This window comes from Loxodonta africana, chromosome 21, assembly GCF_030014295.1.
Source record: "Loxodonta africana isolate mLoxAfr1 chromosome 21, mLoxAfr1.hap2, whole genome shotgun sequence".
NCBI classification, from domain to species: Eukaryota; Metazoa; Chordata; class Mammalia; order Proboscidea; family Elephantidae; genus Loxodonta; species Loxodonta africana.
Genome location: NC_087362.1, coordinates 30,183,233 through 30,201,207, shown reverse-complemented (window position 1 = coordinate 30,201,207; position 17,975 = coordinate 30,183,233). Strand labels below are relative to the sequence as shown.

Below are 17,975 nucleotides of genomic sequence, written 5' to 3'. Positions count from 1 at the left end.
GGAAAGAAATCAATTTATAGACCAGTGGATGATGACTCCCTGGTCCTGAGCATCCGGTGGGAGCTTCAGAGCCATGAATTTCGGCTTCATGGAAGGAGCCTGACCAGCTTGCCACAGGGAAGAGCCTGTGATTTTTAGAGCTGGCTCTGCAGGCAGTGAGCTCCTTGTTACTAGAGGTGTGCAAACAGTAGGTGACACTTTGAAGGGCTGGAGGGAGAAGTGAGTGGGCTGGGAGCTCCCGGCTCTTGTCTGAACTCTCCCAGCGTTCAGATCCTTCTTCAGTGACTAGATAAAGGCAGGGGCACCTGAGCAGTGAGACTGAGGGCCTTGGCATGTTCTGAGTGGGGCCTGTAACTCCCTCACTCATTCTGAGGCCCCCACTTTTAGCAATCCAGCCCCACCCAAGATGGATAGGTGTGTGTCCCAGACACACTGTCACACCCCTGGTGTGCGTACACTTCCCTCATTTCCTCCTCCCCCAGCTCCATGAGGCAGGTATCCCTGCCCCCATCTTATAGATGAGAAAAATGAGGCTTCAAAAGATTAAGGGACTTGCCCAAAGCACTCAGCATCAAACAGCAGAGGCAGGACTGAAAGCCGTATCTGCTCAACCCCACAGGACTAAGAGGCCGGCCACGTCTGCCTATTCTGGGAGCAGGTCCTCCTCTGGCTGTGTCCCCGCCCAGCCTCAGCCGCCTCATCCCCCTCTGCCTCCTGCCCCTGCCTTTTTAGGGTCTCCTGTCCTTCTTGGGCCTGGGGTGTGGGTTACTGGGGAGACTTGGTAAGACGTTAGAAACTTCCCAGGGCGGCAAGGGGCCGGCGTTTTGAGGGCCCTGCAGAGGAGAGGAGCCGAGGAGGAAGCCGCCTGCTTCCCTCTCTCCCTACGGCTTTATCTCCCGCAGAATTAAATCCTTGATTAACCCTTATCTCCCCAGCGTGGCCGCTATCTCTGCCGTGGCGCCGAGTGTCCAGACACACGGTACAAGATGATTGATTTCTCAGAGATACGCACGCCCGTCCTGATACTTCATTTATTGTCTAAATATTTTTGCTAACATTTCAGCGGGCCCCTTATCGAGCTGGGCTGATGAGTCCCAGTTCTCTCCGCTCCCCTCCCTCCCGGCCTACCCCAGATACGTCCTATCAGCCTCTGGCCCATCTGTCTCCGCTGTTCAGAGCTGGAAGGAGGGAAGGGGGTGTGGATCGGATGTGGCCATCCTTCCCCACTCAGTCCTCCCCACCTCTTAGGGCTGGGGGCCACTCGTAGGCTGGGGGCGGGCAGGATGGCTCCTGATACAGCCCCCCACACCGGATGTTGGGGTGAGCACCCCTGGAAGGACACTGAGTGCACAAAGCCCTGGCCAGAAGTCAAGAATGTTCTAGCACTCACTTGTCTGCTGTGTGACCTTGGGTAGGTCACCACCCTGACCCAGGTTGCAGCTTCCACCTCTGCAGAACCAAGGGCTGGAGTAGATGGTCTAGTACACAAATATGATACGGAAGAGACACTCATGATGGATGATGGATGGATGGATGATGAATGTGTGGGTGGGTGGATGGATGGATGGACAGATGGCCACAGAGGGATGGATGGGTGGATAGGTGTGTATGATGGATGAATGGGTGGGTGAATGGATAAGCGAGTGGATGGATGGATCCACAAACAGGGATGGATAGGCAGATGGATGAGTAGAAGGGTAGGTGGATGGGTGGACAGATGGACAAAGGGATGGGTGGATGGATGGATAGGCAGAGGGATGGATGGGTGGATGGGTGGATGGACAGGTAGATGGGTAGGTGGATGAGTGGACAGACAGAAGGACACATGGGTGAGTAGGTGGGTGGATGGATGGACGGATGGACAGAAGGATGGGTGGATGAATGAGTGGGTAGGTGGATGGACTGATGGATGGACGGAAGATGTGGAGGATCATGCAGGCCTGGGCTCTGGTCCTGTGCAGCCACTTCCACCTCTGTGGGCCTGTCTCCTGGCCGTGGGACGGGAGACCTTACAGAGTCTGAGGTGGATGAAGGAGTCCAGGTCAGAAGGTCCTTTGCTACCAGACATGGGCGGGTACTTCTCGGTACAGTTGAGGGCAGAGGCGAGTGGGGACCACCATCAGCACCTACCTCGGCCTCTGCCCCGACTCTCCCACGAAACTGCTGTGGCCTCTCAGGTCCCCAAAGTAACCCCACACTGCCCTCCTGAGCTCTCGAAGGGCAGTTGGACTGCCAGGACAGCCACCTCACGCAGGACAGGGAGCCCACCCACCAGCCCCCTCCCCTCGAAGGGATGCACGTTTGAGAACAGCCTCCCCCGATAAAGTTGTAACAGCGGATGCGGTGGAGATAGGGTTTCTGATGGTTATCGTGCCCAGCGCAGACACAGACACTGACCTCTTTGTTGGGGAAACAAGGAGGGTTCTCAGACCCACGGAGAATTTAAAGTGGCCGCCGTTACCCTGGTGGTAGGGAGCAGTCATGGTGAGGGCGCTGTAGGGTGGCTGGGTGAGCTGGGCCCCAAAGGGCCCTGAACTTTGGAATGCTGGAGGTGGGGGTGAACCAGGACTCCCGGTACAGAGACAGGCAGCGCACCCTCTCTATCCTGGCAGAAGGGCTGGGCTGGGAAGTTAAAAATAGCTCCCCTTTGCCAGCCCCTGCACCCTGCATGGCCAAGGTGCCTTTGCCACCATAGAAAAGGGCTTCTACTACAGGTGGTTCTGAAATGGGGTAAAGAAAGTTAGCGGGTCCTGAGTGATGCAGTGTCCACAGGGATGGCAGAGGCTGTAGCGGCTTCCTGCCCAGTGCCACAGCGGTGTCCCCGGGCAGGAACCTAGATGGGTGGGCCGAAGCAGGCTCCTCAGGTGGACTTCTGGGGTATGCTGCCTGGTGTAGGGCAAGGAGCTGGCCCAGGGCTGGCTGGTGGACCCCGCCATCTCAAGGCAGCAGGGAGAGCCTAGGCAGAGCCGTGCTGGTTTCTCCCAGAAGTGAGGGTGGTAGTCCCACACCCAAAGGCCAAGGGCCTGCAGGGTGGCCCAAGAGGAAGGTTCTCCACCCCTCTCCAGCCTGCCCCTCCTCTATAAGTGGGGGTATATGTAGGCTCCTTCTCAGAGAACTTTAGCCCAGGAGAGTATGGATAGGAGGCCCACGTGGGTGTCTTGGCCTATTTCCCTCCTGGGAGTCAGGCTTGCTCCTCCCGTGGTCTCCTCCCTCACTTCCCACTGCCCGACACAGACAGCAGAATGTGTGCCCACTCCCTCCCTGGTTGGCACCACACAAACACCCCCTACTTGTTGGGGGACAGTGGGGGACTCCTCCTGGCCTGTGGCCAGAGCCAGGCTGCAGAGGGCTGGGAACGTAGCGGGCAGCGCCTCCTCCCACTGATACTGGGCGTTCTGCAGCGTCAGCAGAGTTGCGCGCGTGTTTTTATCATGCTGTGAACACTCTGCTCCCCAGAGTGATAAGCGTTAAACCGACCGGCAGGCTGTCAGTCTCAGTTTGAGGGTTTAGAAATATTGGGACGAATAATTAGATTTCATATCGTCACCACAGCAGCCATCCAGGGATCAGGCAGATTAATTTTTTCACCCTCCTCCATTCATTATTATTCATTAGACCTCACGGAGGCAGAGGCGGGAAGGCCAGGCCCCGCTGCTGCGCTGGGAGCTGTGGGGTCCTCGGCACTGTCGCTGGGCCCACTCTCGGGGGCCATGGTACCAACCATGGTGGCCAGGGAAGAGATTGGTCCTGACCCATCCCCGACTGACCCCATGACAGTACCTCAGCAGAAACCTCCAAGCCACAGGGACCCTGTATGGCATCCAGCCCTGCCCTGCAGCACTCAGATCCCTGTAGGGGGTCCACCAGACACTAGCCTGTCCCAGCAGGCTTTTCACAACGGGGTTGGCATTTGGCATCTGTGGAGCTGGACCAGCGCCTGCTGGTGGACATGTCTCCTGGGTCCCAAAAGCCCAGCCAGCCAGGTGTGTCCACTGAGCAGGGTGACCTGAGGGCCACAGGGAATGGAAGCCAGGGCAGGGACTGATGTGTGTGTGGGTGCATGCCAGCACTGTGCACGGATCAACTACACCCTAACATCCAGGGGGAACTGAGTCACAGGGAGATGGTGACCTGCCCATGGCTCCCAGCAACCAGCTGGCAGGACCCGCGCTGGGCTCCAGGCAGTCCCCCGTGATGAGGAGGGCCCAGAGCAAGCACATGGCTTGGACAGCCCCATCATCCTCCTGGCATCTCCCCAGAGGGGAGCAGATGGATCACCCACCTGCAGATGAGGAGCCAGGGCTCAGTGAAGGTGGCAGGTGCCCAGGGCTCAGAACTGCCCTGTCCTGGTGACCACATGCTCCTGGCCACCCCCAGTGACAATTAAAGGGGGTGATGCAGAAAGTCGCTTATGAAAATACATTTATATGCATAAGACAAAAATCAAGTTGACTTCAAGAAAAATACTCCAACACAAGGCATGCACAACACCTTTCAAGATGGTATCACTTGGTGGGGTCGGAGACCCCCCACCTCACCCCACTCCCCACAGAAGAACAAGCGCAGAACTGGGGTGGGGGCTCTGGGAGCCCAGACACTCGAGATGGCCCTTCCTCCTCACCCCCCCACCCTGCACCCCCCGTGCTGTGCAGGAGGGAGACTGAGGCCCAAGAGGGGCAGGGTGGTCACCACTCCAGTGTACACAGGGCCAGCCGTGCCCACCAGCCTTCATTTCCTCACCGCCCCACCACTACCACCACCTCACTGGCTGCCCCACACAAAGTTGCTGCACTCTATGGCCTCAGGGCGAAGATATCCTACTGCCCTGGGACCTCAGATGGTTTGTGGTGCTTGGGGATGTCTGCCAGGTGCTGGCCCGGGATCCAATGGGACAAAAGCAATCCCTGCCTGTGCCCTCCAGTGGGAGAGGGGAAGTGATCAGTCCCCCACAGCTACGCTAGCAGTCCAGGGGGCACTGGGCTCTGGGAAGCCACCGAAAGAGGCTGGGGAGCAGGCAGTGAGGAGGCGGCCTGGGGGCACATTAAAGTCCTTCTCTGTCCCCTTTGTGTTGATGTGGACTTCAGCCCACAGAGCTCATTTCAGAGGTCTGGGGGGCCTTGCAGGAGAAGGCAAAGGGCCCAGCCCCACGCATTACCCCGAAGGCTGCGCCATCGCCTTCAGCACTCTTGGAGCCCAAGGAAGGGGAGGTGTTGGAGAGAACGCAGATCTGGGTGCAAATCCTAACTCAGCCGCTCATTGGCTATGTGACGTTGGGCTGGCCACTTAGCCTCTCTGGACCTCCATGTCCAAGACAGCCCAGAGCTCACCCAGAGAAAGGGTAGGTCCCCACTAGTCCCAGTGGGGTGGTATAACACAGGCACCTCCTTGTGGCCCCAGTTAGCTTGAACCAGCTGACTGGCAGCTGGGTACAGTGATTATCCACACCAAGAAGTGAAAATGAGAGTGCCCATGGCGGGGGGTGGGGGGAGGGGAGCTCTCCCTGTGCTGACCATGTCAGAGTCAGGAGGGTGACCAATGTGTCCCTCCCCCGCAGAGCCCTCCCCTGACCCTGCAGCTGGAGGATGAAGTCTGCTGGCTGAGGACACTGCCCCAGGCTGAGTCGGAGGCTGAAGCCAACTCACTGATCTACAGGAAGGGTTGGTATCACGTGGCACTTCCCTCAGCCCCTTGGCCTTCTGGAAGGCTGGGGACATTCTGCTCTCCTGGGCTGGCCCTTAAAGGGAAAGCAGCCTGTTGCCCAAAGGGGGCCCGGCCCTCACCGCTGTCCCACTGCATCCCACACCCTGACGGCACCCATCAGTGGTGGGCCAGGGAGCTGTCCCATTCCAGCCCCCAGGGGCTGTGATCAAGGCCGACAGGCCCCTCAGACAAAGACCAAATTGAACTGCTGATAAAGGTAGTGGTATGGGGGAGGGAGGCTCTCTCTGTGGGATATAGGATCTCAGGAAGCCAGGACACCTGCTTCCCCTCTGGTCAATGTGTGCTCTCAGGCACCACCAGGGACCTCTGAGAGGCTGATGGGGGGGACCCCCACGGCCTAGGGTGACCCCACAGGGGCCCAGCCTTCACTTCGAACGGAGTCCAAGGCCACTAGCTGGGGTGGGTGAATGCAAGCCCAGTTGCTGTCTGGCGCACACCCAGCCCAGCTCCTGAGAGGCCAGCCCTTGTAAGCAGCTCCTGCCTCGAGCCCCTGCCCTGCCTACAGAGCCTCCAAGGGTGTGCAGGGTGTGCAGTGGGTATGGGCTCAGGATCTAGGACCACACTGGGCTTCCGTGGGACCAGCACTTCACCCTACCTGTAGGATGCCAGAGCACAGGGGAGAGGCAACTCAGGAACAAAAGGCTGGGAGCTAGCAGCTGGTATGGGCTCCAAGTGGCCTGCCCCTGGTAAGCAGGGCTCCAGCCGCATGTGATGCCCAGAAGGACAGGGTCCTGACTGTGCCGATGCTAACGAGGATGCACTTGTCCCAGCAGCCACCAGATGCTAGACTTGATGCTCCATCAGGCCCTCTGAGCTTGGATGGGACACCCACCTGCCAAAGAAGCTCTCCTCTCTGGCCTGGGCACAGGGTGACCTGAGGCCAGGGTTCTCCCAGGCCCATCCTGCTCACAGAGGGGTGCCACTTGGGGCCCTCAGCACAGCCAACAGTGGCTGCTGAACACAAGAGGCACCAAGCTGGTCTTGCCTCTCCAGCCAGAACACAGCCTGCCCGCTCTGGAGTTCTGTTGGCCAAGGCTGCCCCCTACAGGCAACCATGGGAACAGCAGCACCTGGCAGGACCACCTGAGCAGGTGGTCATTCCAGCAGCACACATTTCTGCCACCCTCTGGCCACTTTGCCAGGGGCTCAAGCAGCTGCCCATAGTCTTTCCTAAAAATAGGGCAGCTGGGAAGGCTGACCTCAGGACCCTCCCACTGTGCCGCTGAGGTGGGTGCAGGGCCAGGGAGTGCCCTCTGCTGGAGGGTTCATTAGCACCCCCACACCCAGAAACTGCCCATGGACTCAATTCTCTCCCCCTAGCTTTGACGCACTCATCTGTAAAACGGGACGGAGCAGAGGAGCTTCTGAGGATGAGGGGCACAGGCAGGGTCTGTACCAAGCCAGCAATAGCTGGCCTGGTACTGTGGGTCCCCTTGTCACATGATCCCCTCTCCCCACAGACGAGGCGCTCTGGTGCAGGACCACCAAGCCGGTGCCAGCGGGCGGGCTGCTGAGCATGCGCCTCGTGGCTGAGTCCCACAGTGCCCCCAGCCCGCCCAGGAAGAGGGAGCCAGGGGAGGCCGAGGGCCAGGCTCCCGTGCACACGGACATTCAGCTTCTGCCCCAGCAGGCCGGCATGGCGTCCATCCTGGCCACAGCGGTCATCAACAGTGAGTACACCTCATCCTGTTCCCACCCCACCTGGTCAGAGCTCCACAGCACAGCGACAGCCAGGCTGGTCCTCATCTGAGCCAAGGAAGAAGGGGCCACAAGCCAACGCTTGCAGGGTCAGGGGCCAGGTGCCGGAGAATGCCAAGGAGGGGCTGACCAAGGGCAGGAGCAAGCCACACAGGGGCCTGGAAGCAAAACCCCATGAGGGAAGGATGGGAGAGAGTGCCCCCACTGCAGATGGCACGTGAGAGGCATGGAAGAGGGTCAATGGGGCTGGTCCCTGAGTATACCACTGGGGGACCCCTGAGCAGGCACAGGGCTACAGCAGAGAGAGAGGACAGGGGGTCAGCAGTGTAGCCGAAGTCATCAAACAAGGGGATAAACACCGGCAAAGAGGCCATCAATCAGCTTGAGGCTCAAACCTGGTCCTGTGCCTCCCCAGCTGGCAAGCAGAAGCAAGGGCAGAATCCGCCTGGCTTTGGAGCAGAGCAGGGCTTTCCCACCACAGCAGTACTGACACTGGGGCCATCCTGTGCACTGTAGGATGTTTAGCACCCACTAGATGCCAGTGGCACCTCCCCTCCACCCAGTTGTGACAATCAGAAATGCCTCCAGACGTCACCAAATGTCTCCTGGGGGCAGAACTGGCCCTAGCTGAGAGCCGTGGAGTAGATAGGCTGGGTTTGTCATTTCTCACAAAGATACTTTTAGAGCCTTAGTAGGTTATGAGAACTTAATAGAATGCACTTAGTCCACAAATAGTTATTAGCATCCACTGTGAGCCACGCAGTGCCCCAGGCCTGGGGTCACCAAGGGTGGCAGTGGCCTGCGCAGGGACCTAGCACTCGAGGGAGAGGCAGATGGTGGCTCTAAGCTAGTAGGAGGAGGAAGGACCCAGATGTTGACACGCCCCATGGAGGAAATCAAACAGGATGAGGTGATAAGACAAGGCTGCTTCACTTGGGGCACTCAGGAAGCCGCCCGGGAAAGATAGCTGTTCCAAAGTCCCGGGTGCCAAAAAGGAGCAGTGGGCGAGGAGCTGGGTGCCACCTAGGCCAGGGAGATGGCATAGTGGCCGGAGCCTATGGGCAGGGCGAGCTCGATACAGGCTGAGGCCAGGGGCAGGCATATTTTGCGCAGGCTACCTGAGCCACCATGGCCGGGGCCCAGCCCATGGTTGGCCCTCAGGGCCCACGACCACCCTCGCTAAGTCTAGAGGCTGCAGCCTGCTCGAAGGGGCCCCTCCCTGCATCCCAGCCAGAAGCACTGTTCCCAGCAATGACCTTGCAGATTCTAAATATTCTCCCTGCCCCCCACGGCCTCTCAGACCCAGGATCCCAGCCCAAGGTCTTGCCCAGTTAAGAACACAGCTGCCTGCAGGCCCCTACATAAGAGAATATAAAAACAGTAGAAATAAAGACATTAGCAAAGAGATTTAACCCAGAAATGTCACAAGAAAAATGGCACGTACCCAGGCATGAGGGGACGAAGAGGCTACCTCACCCATGTAGGTACAGAAATTCCAAAAGAGAGACCCAAAGCAGCCTCCTGAGGAGGAGAGACAACTGTGGATTCTCAGGGTAAACACCAGGGATGCCAGGGTGAGATGCAACAGGTAGTATACTAGTCCCTGAGTACAGCAGACCCCAAAGCCAGATAAAGAACCCCAGAACCCTTGGTTCAAGGCCAAGGACAGAGCAAAGGCTTCACCTCCCTGTCTCCACTGAGGGCCTGGTGGGGATCCAAACAAGAGGTTGGGGCAGACAACAGCAGGGATGGAGGCAGAGACAGATGGAACCTTCCTTAGAAACTTGCTCCAAAAACAAGCTAAAAACCTGAGCCCTGACCAAGCACATACCAGGGAAATCCTCACACGTGGGTAAAACCCCAGGCTGCTAAAATGCCTACACACTTAAGTTCAATGTATTCTGTTTGGTGCATTTGGGGATCACCTGGTCAGTTGTTGGCACGGGGGCCTGTAGGTGGCCAGTGAGGTCGGGGACAGGAGGGCCCTCTTCCTTCTCCTGCTTTGGTCACAGCGCCTCTGCTCACCCCACCCTGAAGTGTGCCCAGAGTTGTGTACCAACTCTCCACCTGGGCCTGGTGACTCACACTCACGGGGTCCCTATGCACCAGTTCACTTTCACATGCCTGTTCACACACAGGCGCACACCACACACACACCATCTCTTCTGTGAGCACCAGGCCTACGCAGGCCCTCAGTCTGTGCACACACATCGCCTGTACGTGGCCGCCCAGGCCACAGACATGTCCAATAGCACCTCTTCTGGGCGTCCAGCCTCACTCCAACATGCATCTCACTCCCACATGCCCCTCCCCTCAGCACCCCTTGAGACCAGAATGGCTCCTATGGGGCTTGTTGCTGGACGAGATCTCTGGATGGCAGGCATGTGGGCTGTGGGCTGTGCATCCTGGGATTACTCAGGGATCCCAGAAACCTGTGGAAAAGGAGGCTGGGGTTAAGGGACAAAGAGAGGGGGTCATAGTTACAGGAAGGGAAAGGTTCAGGGAGAGCTGGGGGCAGGAGGAGGGGCCGCAGGAATCCCCCATCCCTATATTCTTCAAGGTCACAGGGCCGTTGCGGCCAATCAGGGCAAAGCCCTCACTTATCAGGGGCCCACGGCCTGGCCTTGCCTTGGGTCGTGGGCTGCCCCTCTGAGGCCAGATGCACCCTCAGGCTGCTCGGTCCTCTTACCCACAGAAGACATCTTCCCCTGCAAGGACTGTGGCATTTGGTACCGGAGCGAGCGCAACCTGCAGGCCCACCTGCTCTACTACTGCGCCAGCCGCCAGGGCGCTGGCTCTCCCGCCGTGGCGGCCACTGAGGAGAAGCCCAAGGAGGCCTACCCCAACGAGCGCGTCTGCCCCTTCCCCCAGTGCCGCAAAAGCTGCCCCAGCGCCAGCTCCCTAGAGATCCACATGCGCAGCCACAGCGGTGAGCCACTGACACGCCCTCCTGCAACCCCCACTGCACCCCGCTCCCTCCCCACCACCATGCCACGTTCTCCAGCACCCCACCCAGGCCTGGCAATCTTCACCCTGCCCACCACCCACACCCACTACCCCCCCACGGCAACACTCCCCGCCCACTTCCGGACGCTGCTGCTCTTTAAAATAGCGTGTGTATCTTTGCGCAGCCGTGCCTGCCCACCAGGCAAACGCCACACCTAAGATTTGGGGAGAACAGTACACTCCCAAGAAAGCTAATTCAGGAACCTGTGGGACTTCCATGAAAGCAAAGCCACAGGTGTACCCTGGCGGTGGTCCTCCCATGGGGCTGTAAAGCAGGTCTGCAGTGGTCCTGGGAAGCTGAAAGAGCTCTCCATACCCAGCCTCCCTTCCCGGTGACCGTGGCCAACCCCTCTCACATGCCCTGTGTTCCAGGAGAGCGCCCCTTCGTGTGTCTGATTTGCCTGTCAGCCTTTACCACTAAAGCCAACTGTGAGCGGCACCTGAAGGTCCACACGGACACCCTGAGCGGTAGGTGGGCGGGGAGGGGGTGGGAGACCAGGGGTGGGGCCGTGCCCACTGCCCAGGTCCCTGACCCCCACAACCCGCTTGCAGGTGTATGTCACAGCTGCGGCTTCATCTCCACCACGAGGGACATCCTCTACAGCCACCTGGTGACCAGTCACATGATCTGCCAGCCCGGCTCCAAGGGTGAGCTCTACTCACCAGGCGCTGGATTCCCGGCTGCCAAACCCCCCGCAGGTGAGCAACCCCTCCTGGGGAGGAGTGGGGAAGAGAGGGCCACTATCAGCCTTGGCTCTAAGCTCCATCCCCATTGGGAACCAGCCAGCTCTCTTCTGGCTTTCCCCCTCACCATAGCCCCCAGGCCTGACGTGGGGCTTTGGGGTCTCTTGCAGACAGCCTGGCCAACTTCCCGCATCATGCAGTCCTGCATGGCGCCCTGGCCACCGCGGACCTGGCGCCCACCCTATCGCCAGGGCTGGAGAGGAAGCCCCACGCCGAAGCCACAAACGGAGAAGCCTGGGCAGCCCCCCAGAATGGCGGTGAACCTCCCGTCATCCCCCGGAACATCAAGGTGGAGGCAGAGGAGGAGCCAGAAGTGTCGAAGGCTTCGAGCCCCACGCCCCGGGCCCCCTCACGCACGCCGTCGCCGCGCAGCCCCCCGGTGGTGCAGGTCAAGGCCGAGCGCTCCAGCCCCTCGCCCGCCTGCAGCCCCGCGCCCGGAGAGCTGGGCACGCCGGCTGGGCCGCTCTTCTTGCCGCAGTTCGTGCTCGGCGCGGACGCGGTGCCGCAAGCCTCGGAGATCCTAGCCAAGATGTCCGAGCTGGTGCACAGCCGGCTCAAACAAGGCCAGGGGGCGCCGGGCCTCTTCGCGGGGGCGCCGGCCCCCAAGGGCGCCACCTGCTTCGAGTGTGAGATCACCTTCAACAATATCAACAACTACTACGTGCACAAGCGCCTCTACTGTTCCGGCCGCCACCTGGCCGAGGACGCGCCCGGCGTGCGCAGGCCCAAAGGACCCCTGTCCGCGCCCGCCGGGAACCTGCGGTCGCCTCCGCACCCGGCCCCGGAGTGCGACGCGGGCCGCTCGCCGCCCAGCCCCGAGGCGCGGGAGGAGGCCGGCGCGGGACCCGGGGCGCAGGCAGCGACCCCCGAGGCCGAGGCGGTCGGCCGGGGCAGCGAGGGCAGCCAGAGCCCCGGCAGCTCGGTGGACGACGCGGAGGACGATCCGAGCAGGACGCTGTGCGAGGCCTGCAACATCCGCTTCAGCCGCCACGAGACCTACACGGTGCACAAGCGCTACTACTGCGCCTCCCGCCACGACCCGCCGCCCCGCCGGCCAACCACCTCCACGCCTGCGGCAGGCGCCCCGCCGCCGGCGCGCACGCGCAGACGCCGGAAGCTCTACGAGCTGCATGCGCCCGGCGCCCCGCCCCCGCCAGCACCTGGCCACGCCCATCCTTCGCCGGCCGAGCCGCCCGCGTCGCCGCGCCCCGGAAGCGGAAGTGGCCGCGCACTCTCCCCGGGCGCTGATGCCGCCGACGGCCCCATTGACTTGAGCAAGAAGCCTCGGCGCCTGGGCACCGAGGGGCCACCCGTTCCTGCAGCGCCCGGGCCGCTGCCTCTGGCCGACTACCACGAGTGCACAGCGTGCCGCGTGAGCTTCCACAGCCTCGAAGCCTATCTGGCGCATAAGAAGTTCTCGTGCCCCGCCGCGCAGCTCCGCGGCCTGCGCGCTCCCGACGACGCCCCCTCCGCCGCCGCCGCCGCCGCCGCCGCCGTCGTGTGCCCCTACTGCCCCCCGAACGGCCTGGTGCGCGGCGACCTCCTAGAGCACCTCCGCCGGGCTCACGGGCTGCTGGTGGGCAGGCCCCCAGCCGGCCCCGGGGCGCCCGAGGCCCGGACGCCACCTGCCCCCGCCGCCTCCCCGCCGCCGCGCGCTCCCCGGGACAGCCTCAACGGTCAGGAGCCGGCCGCCGGCAGCCCCCGGCCCGGCCCGCCCGCGTCCCCGGCCTCCACGCCGGCCGGCAGCCTGTCGCCAGTGCCTGACGCTCTGTTGCCGCCCCCGCCGACGACCCCTGCCCACTCGGACAAGGGTGTGCAGACCCCCGGCAAGGGGCCGCCGGTGCCCAACGGCAACCACAGGTACTGCCGTTTGTGCAACATCAAGTTCAGCAGCCTGTCCACCTTCATCGCCCACAAGAAGTATTACTGCTCCTCCCACGCTGCGGAGCACGTGAAGTGAGCTGGCCGCCGCACTCTGCTCCTTGTCACCCCAGGAGCCGGGGCTGGCCCGTAAGGATGGGACTGCCCCCAGGCTCTGGGGACGCTTGCTCCCGCCACCCACACGCGCGGAGCACGGGCCTCGGCAGACGGGGACTGCTGGTGGCAGCGCCCAGCTGGACTATTGGCACTTAATAAAGACGTTAAGTTTGGTGAGCACAGTGGTGGACAGGTCTCCTTCTCTGAGCAGAAAGTAAAGGGGGCCCTGATAGCAGTTCCTGGCCAGTTCCTTGGACACCAAGCACTGTCCCAAACACCTCCGGCTGCCGCGTTTTTGGTGGCCTGAGGTCAGCACCACCCCTAGCGCTCACGGGCCAGTGGGTCCGGAATGATCAGGGCTCTTGCCAGAGTCGAACAGCTAGCAATGGCTGGAGCCCCAGGTCAGTGTGGGGCCACAGGATATGCTGTGTGGCTGTTCTGGGCCCACTCCCAGCACTGCCCAGACCCACTAGGGGCTACCTCCCTGCAAGACCCGACCAAGAAGGCCGGCCTGGTCACCACATACTAAGGGCGTAGTCCTGGCTGCGCACAGCCCTCCCATCCACTTGGTCCCAGGGACCTGGGTGGCACCTGTCCACTCTTTGACCACCAGGGATGGGAGCTGCTGGGAAGGAGCTGGAGAGAATAGAGAGGATGGAGCCCCATGGTTGCTGAGGCAGGGGTAGAGTAGGACAAAGCAGAGCCCATGCACCGGGAGGGGCCACGTTTGAGCTTGATTCCTAAAGCTTTCCTGACAATGAGGAGGAGGGCCAAATCCTGACCCAGGTTTTGCATCTGTTGGTGCACACCCCCCTTGGAGAGCAAGTGGGTTTGGGCACCTTCTGGGGCAGGGCAGTGTAGGAGCCATGCAGGGTGATGGCTAATGAGCCCGTGCCTTGAGATGTGTAACAGTCACCCACGTCGTCCACAGGCTCTTGCCCAGCTGACTTCCACCCCCGGCCTGAGCTTGTCCGGACTGGGTTCTCAGCATTCAGGGCTCCTGCACCCTCCAAGGGGCCTGGAAAACTGTACAGCTACCATGCTTTACATTCACTCTCTGTAGACCAGCTGGGTGGAGAGGCAGTCCAGGCCTGTGATGGGCACTCAGCCCTTCCTGGGTTGGAACAAGCAGCTGCAGTGTGCCCCTCATTTGCATTGTTCTGTGTGAATTTGCATGGAAGGTTCCCAAGCCTGCCCCCATCTGGGCCCCTGAGGGACTGCAGGTATTGCTGTGATTTCCAAACACTTCAAAAACTTGACCCTGAATCGGAATGAGCTTACTGTATGTAAATTGAAAATAAATTTTTTTTATGGTGCTTGAGAACATCAGGGATATGGTCTCAGGTGATCAGCAGATGTTGAAAGGGGGAAAATCCCACTCAGGCTTGACGAGGTAGGCGGCGAGGCATCCCCACCACCACCACACACATATACATAAACCAAAGAAAACCAAACCCGTTGCCATTGAGTCGATTCCAACTCATAGTCACACGTGTAAAATGTAAGGCACACACGAGTGTGAGCTGACCCCAGAGGAAAGGGCTGGAAAACAGGCCTACTGGGCCTCACTTGCCGTGTTCCCAGATGTGCCTCAGTTTCCACATCTGTAAAATGAGGAACAAGGAGGGGATGGACTCAACTGTGCAGCTCCTGAGAGTTCAGCTCAGGAGGCAGAGACTACCCAACCTGTGAACCTCCACCTGATGGCCCAACTGAGCCATGCCCTGGTGAGGTCCCCAGCTCTGCAGCCCACAGGCCCCCAAAGGCCCCAGGAGGGAGGGCCACTGAAGCACTGGGTCCTTGGTCACATGCCCCCCATCACCACCACGCTAGGCTGGGCCTCCTGCCACCCCTGCTCCATCGATCAGCTCCCCTGGCCTGGGTGGACCCCCATTCAGGCCCTGAGTCTGTCATTCCTCCTCCCAGGACTCAACTCCAACCATATCTGTCTCCTCCACACTCCAGAGACACCCTTGGTGCCCCTAACCTCCCCTCGAGCCACCACCCCCTCTCTCCTTCCTTCTCCCAACACCCTTCCACACTCAGCCGCTCACACCCAGCACACTGCCGCCTTGAAGCCACCTCTTCAGGAGTGTCCCTGACCCTCCATCATGTCACCCTGGGCATCTCCCTCGTAGGGACGACCGCTCTCTAGACTTATCCGGTTTCACCGTCCCAGTCACTCATTCCCCCCCCACCACCCCATGTGTCCGTGAGCCCCGGGAGGGCAGGGCCTCTCTGTCAATTGCTGCCTCCTGGGCCCCCGGCCCATCATGGGCATTGAGGAGGGTGCATTTGTTGAAGTAATGAGCAAATGGACCAAGGAACAACCAAGCTTCCCCCTCCCCCACAGTTTACCATCGGTCCCCAAATTCAGCTGCACTGACCTTGAAACTCCAGCCAGCCTCACTTATCTTCCCCTGGGGTCTCCTCTTTGTTCCCTCCCCACACGCCCTGCCATACTGCACTGCCAGTTGCATCTCCCTGAGATGGCACCCTCTGAGTGGGCCGCAGCAGGTCCTCATGCAGGGTCTCTGTGCTATGGACATCCTCTCTGCCAGGCACACTGCCAGCCCTTCACGAGCCCTCTCAGCTGTCCCAGAAACCAGGCTCTGATTGTACCACTTCTCGGATGAAGACAGCCAGGCTCAGATAGGCCAGGTGGTCTGGGGTCACCAGCCACTGAGCCCACCTGCCCACTTCTCCCAGCACCCATGGTCTGGACATCTGCCCAGCCCTGGCTGCAGACAACTCAGGCCTCCTGGGAAGGCTGGGGTGAAGGTAGGGAACCCCAGGGGCTGGTGGTTGGTGCTATTGGGCAGTGTAGTGCCCATCCCAGGACCCCCTGACCTCGACCGCCTCGTGGTCTACTCTGAGGCACCTCTCCAGGTGCTGCCCCCAGGCCTGGGCAAGCTGGACTCTCAGAATCACACAGGTGATGCCTGCAGGCACCAGGGTGCAGCAGCGCAGCGACCCATTTGAGCCGCCAAGTGGGCACAGTGGCATGTAGCTGGGAGGCAGGGAGGGCCCGCAGAGTGTCCCACTCTCCATGCAGGGAAGCAGGAAGGGCAGGACAGATAGAGGCCAGCCTACCACGCCACCACTGCCCGCCTGCCCTCTATCAGTGCCCCCCACCACACCCATCGACCTGGGGTGGTGAAGATGAGCCAGGGGGCTGATGAGGACCAGAGCTGCTCCAGCCCAGCAGGGTGGTAGGCTCCAGCAGGGGCACATGGAAGAAGCAGCCTGCAGCATCAACCTGGGACAGTATCCATATTGACAGGGACTTGGGCCCTGGATGAGGAGGACCCAGGAGAAAGCGCTAACCACTGACCAACAAGGAAGGGAGAGATGCCCAGTGCCCCAGGGCACCCATCGCAGCCTGGCAGATGGCACGGGCTTTGGTTCATCATGTAGGCACAAGCCAAAGACCAGCTGCCTGGGTGGGTCCCTGCTTAAAACAGAGGCAACTCCAAATTCTAACCGAGCCACACCTCAAAGCTCAAAACACTCGGAATTCCCTTCCTCATCAGGATTATCATCAGAAGACCCTTCTTGTCTTTTACACCGTGTTCATATTTGCACTAATGGCACTGCTAAAAGGAACAATTTGATCAACAAGTCAATTAGAGCCAACAGGGTTTGTTTGCAAACCGGGAGCATCCAACCTAGAAGTGGCAGGGCTCACTCAGGCCCGGGGTTCAGTTTTTAAAGACCAGAATCAAAAGGTCAGCGATTTGAACCCACCAGTTGGCTCCGAGGGAGAAAGAACTGGCAACCTGCTCCCGTTTAAAGATTCCAGCCTAGAAAATCCTATGGGGCAGTTCTAGTCTGTCACATAGGGTTGCCATGAGTCAGAATCAACTAGATGGCACCCACAACAACAAGGGGATTTCCAGTAGAGAAGTTTCAAAGATTGGGTCGGAGGTGTGTCTTAACTGAAGGAGGGACTTACAAAGCCAGAGCCTTTCTGTCATTGGTTCTATATTCTACTTGTCTGGTGGGGACTGGGTACGTCTCCTATGAGAGTCAGAAATACCCTTCAATGTCAGGTTGACTTTTGAGGAAAGTCCCTACCCTTAGAACACACCAAAACTCCCTATTAGTTAGTCCTGTAGAAGTTTGTACCTGGCATAATTGGCCGTTTTGGTTTATTTGTTCTCACAAAGATTTTTGCACCTGGCAGAACCAAAAAAATCCAAACTGGTTGCCATTGAGTCAATTCTGACTCATAGTGACCCTATAGGATGGAGTGGAACTGCCCCATAGGGTTTCCCAGGCTGTGAAACTTAACAGAAGCGGATTACCACGTTTTTCTCCCTCGGAGCCGCTGGTGAATCCAAACCACTGTCCTTTCGCTTAGCAGCCAAGCACTTAACCACTGCACTCACCAGGGCTCCTTGCCTGGCAAAAACAGCCATTAATTTTTAGTTAATATTTAGCGGCACAAAGGCCACAGTGGGTTTACAGATTGGCGGTTCAGCACAAATTGAGGCAGTGGCCCCAAATGGTACTGGTGGCCCACATGTCTCTCACTGCCCTGGCAGCAAAAAGCCAAATAAATAAGAACAACGACAAATTTCATTAAAACCATCATCCAGTCTACATGTGATCTTAATTTCAATTAAGAATTTCCTTGTAGAAGCAGTAAAAATTATTAATTTTATGAAGCCTCAACTGTTGAGTCCATGTTTTTTTAATAGTTCGTGAAACAGGAAGTGCACATGAGCACTTGGGCCACATGTGGAAGTAGGATGGTTGCCTGGAAACAAAGCTGTGGTTGGCCATGTGCTCTGGGAGGTAAACTGGTCTGTGATTTCATGGACCAT

General features: G+C 59.6%; 1 protein-coding gene across 2 annotated transcripts in view; it reads left to right on the top strand.

Moving 5' to 3' along the window:
- ZFPM1 (zinc finger protein, FOG family member 1) overlaps nucleotides 1–15,010 on the top strand; it is a 67,243-nt gene extending 52,233 nt beyond the window's left edge. For both annotated transcript variants that reach the window (XM_064273672.1, XM_064273673.1), the window contains exons 5-10: nucleotides 5,555–5,657; nucleotides 7,182–7,391; nucleotides 10,115–10,348; nucleotides 10,798–10,893; nucleotides 10,978–11,124; nucleotides 11,280–15,010. In XM_064273672.1, coding sequence (XP_064129742.1) covers nucleotides 5,555–5,657; nucleotides 7,182–7,391; nucleotides 10,115–10,348; nucleotides 10,798–10,893; nucleotides 10,978–11,124; nucleotides 11,280–13,129 — 2,640 coding nt within the window. In that variant the 3' untranslated portion in view covers nucleotides 13,130–15,010. The remainder of the gene's footprint in view (nucleotides 1–5,554; nucleotides 5,658–7,181; nucleotides 7,392–10,114; nucleotides 10,349–10,797; nucleotides 10,894–10,977; nucleotides 11,125–11,279) is intronic.
- Nucleotides 15,011–17,975: the final 2,965 nt, after the last annotated feature.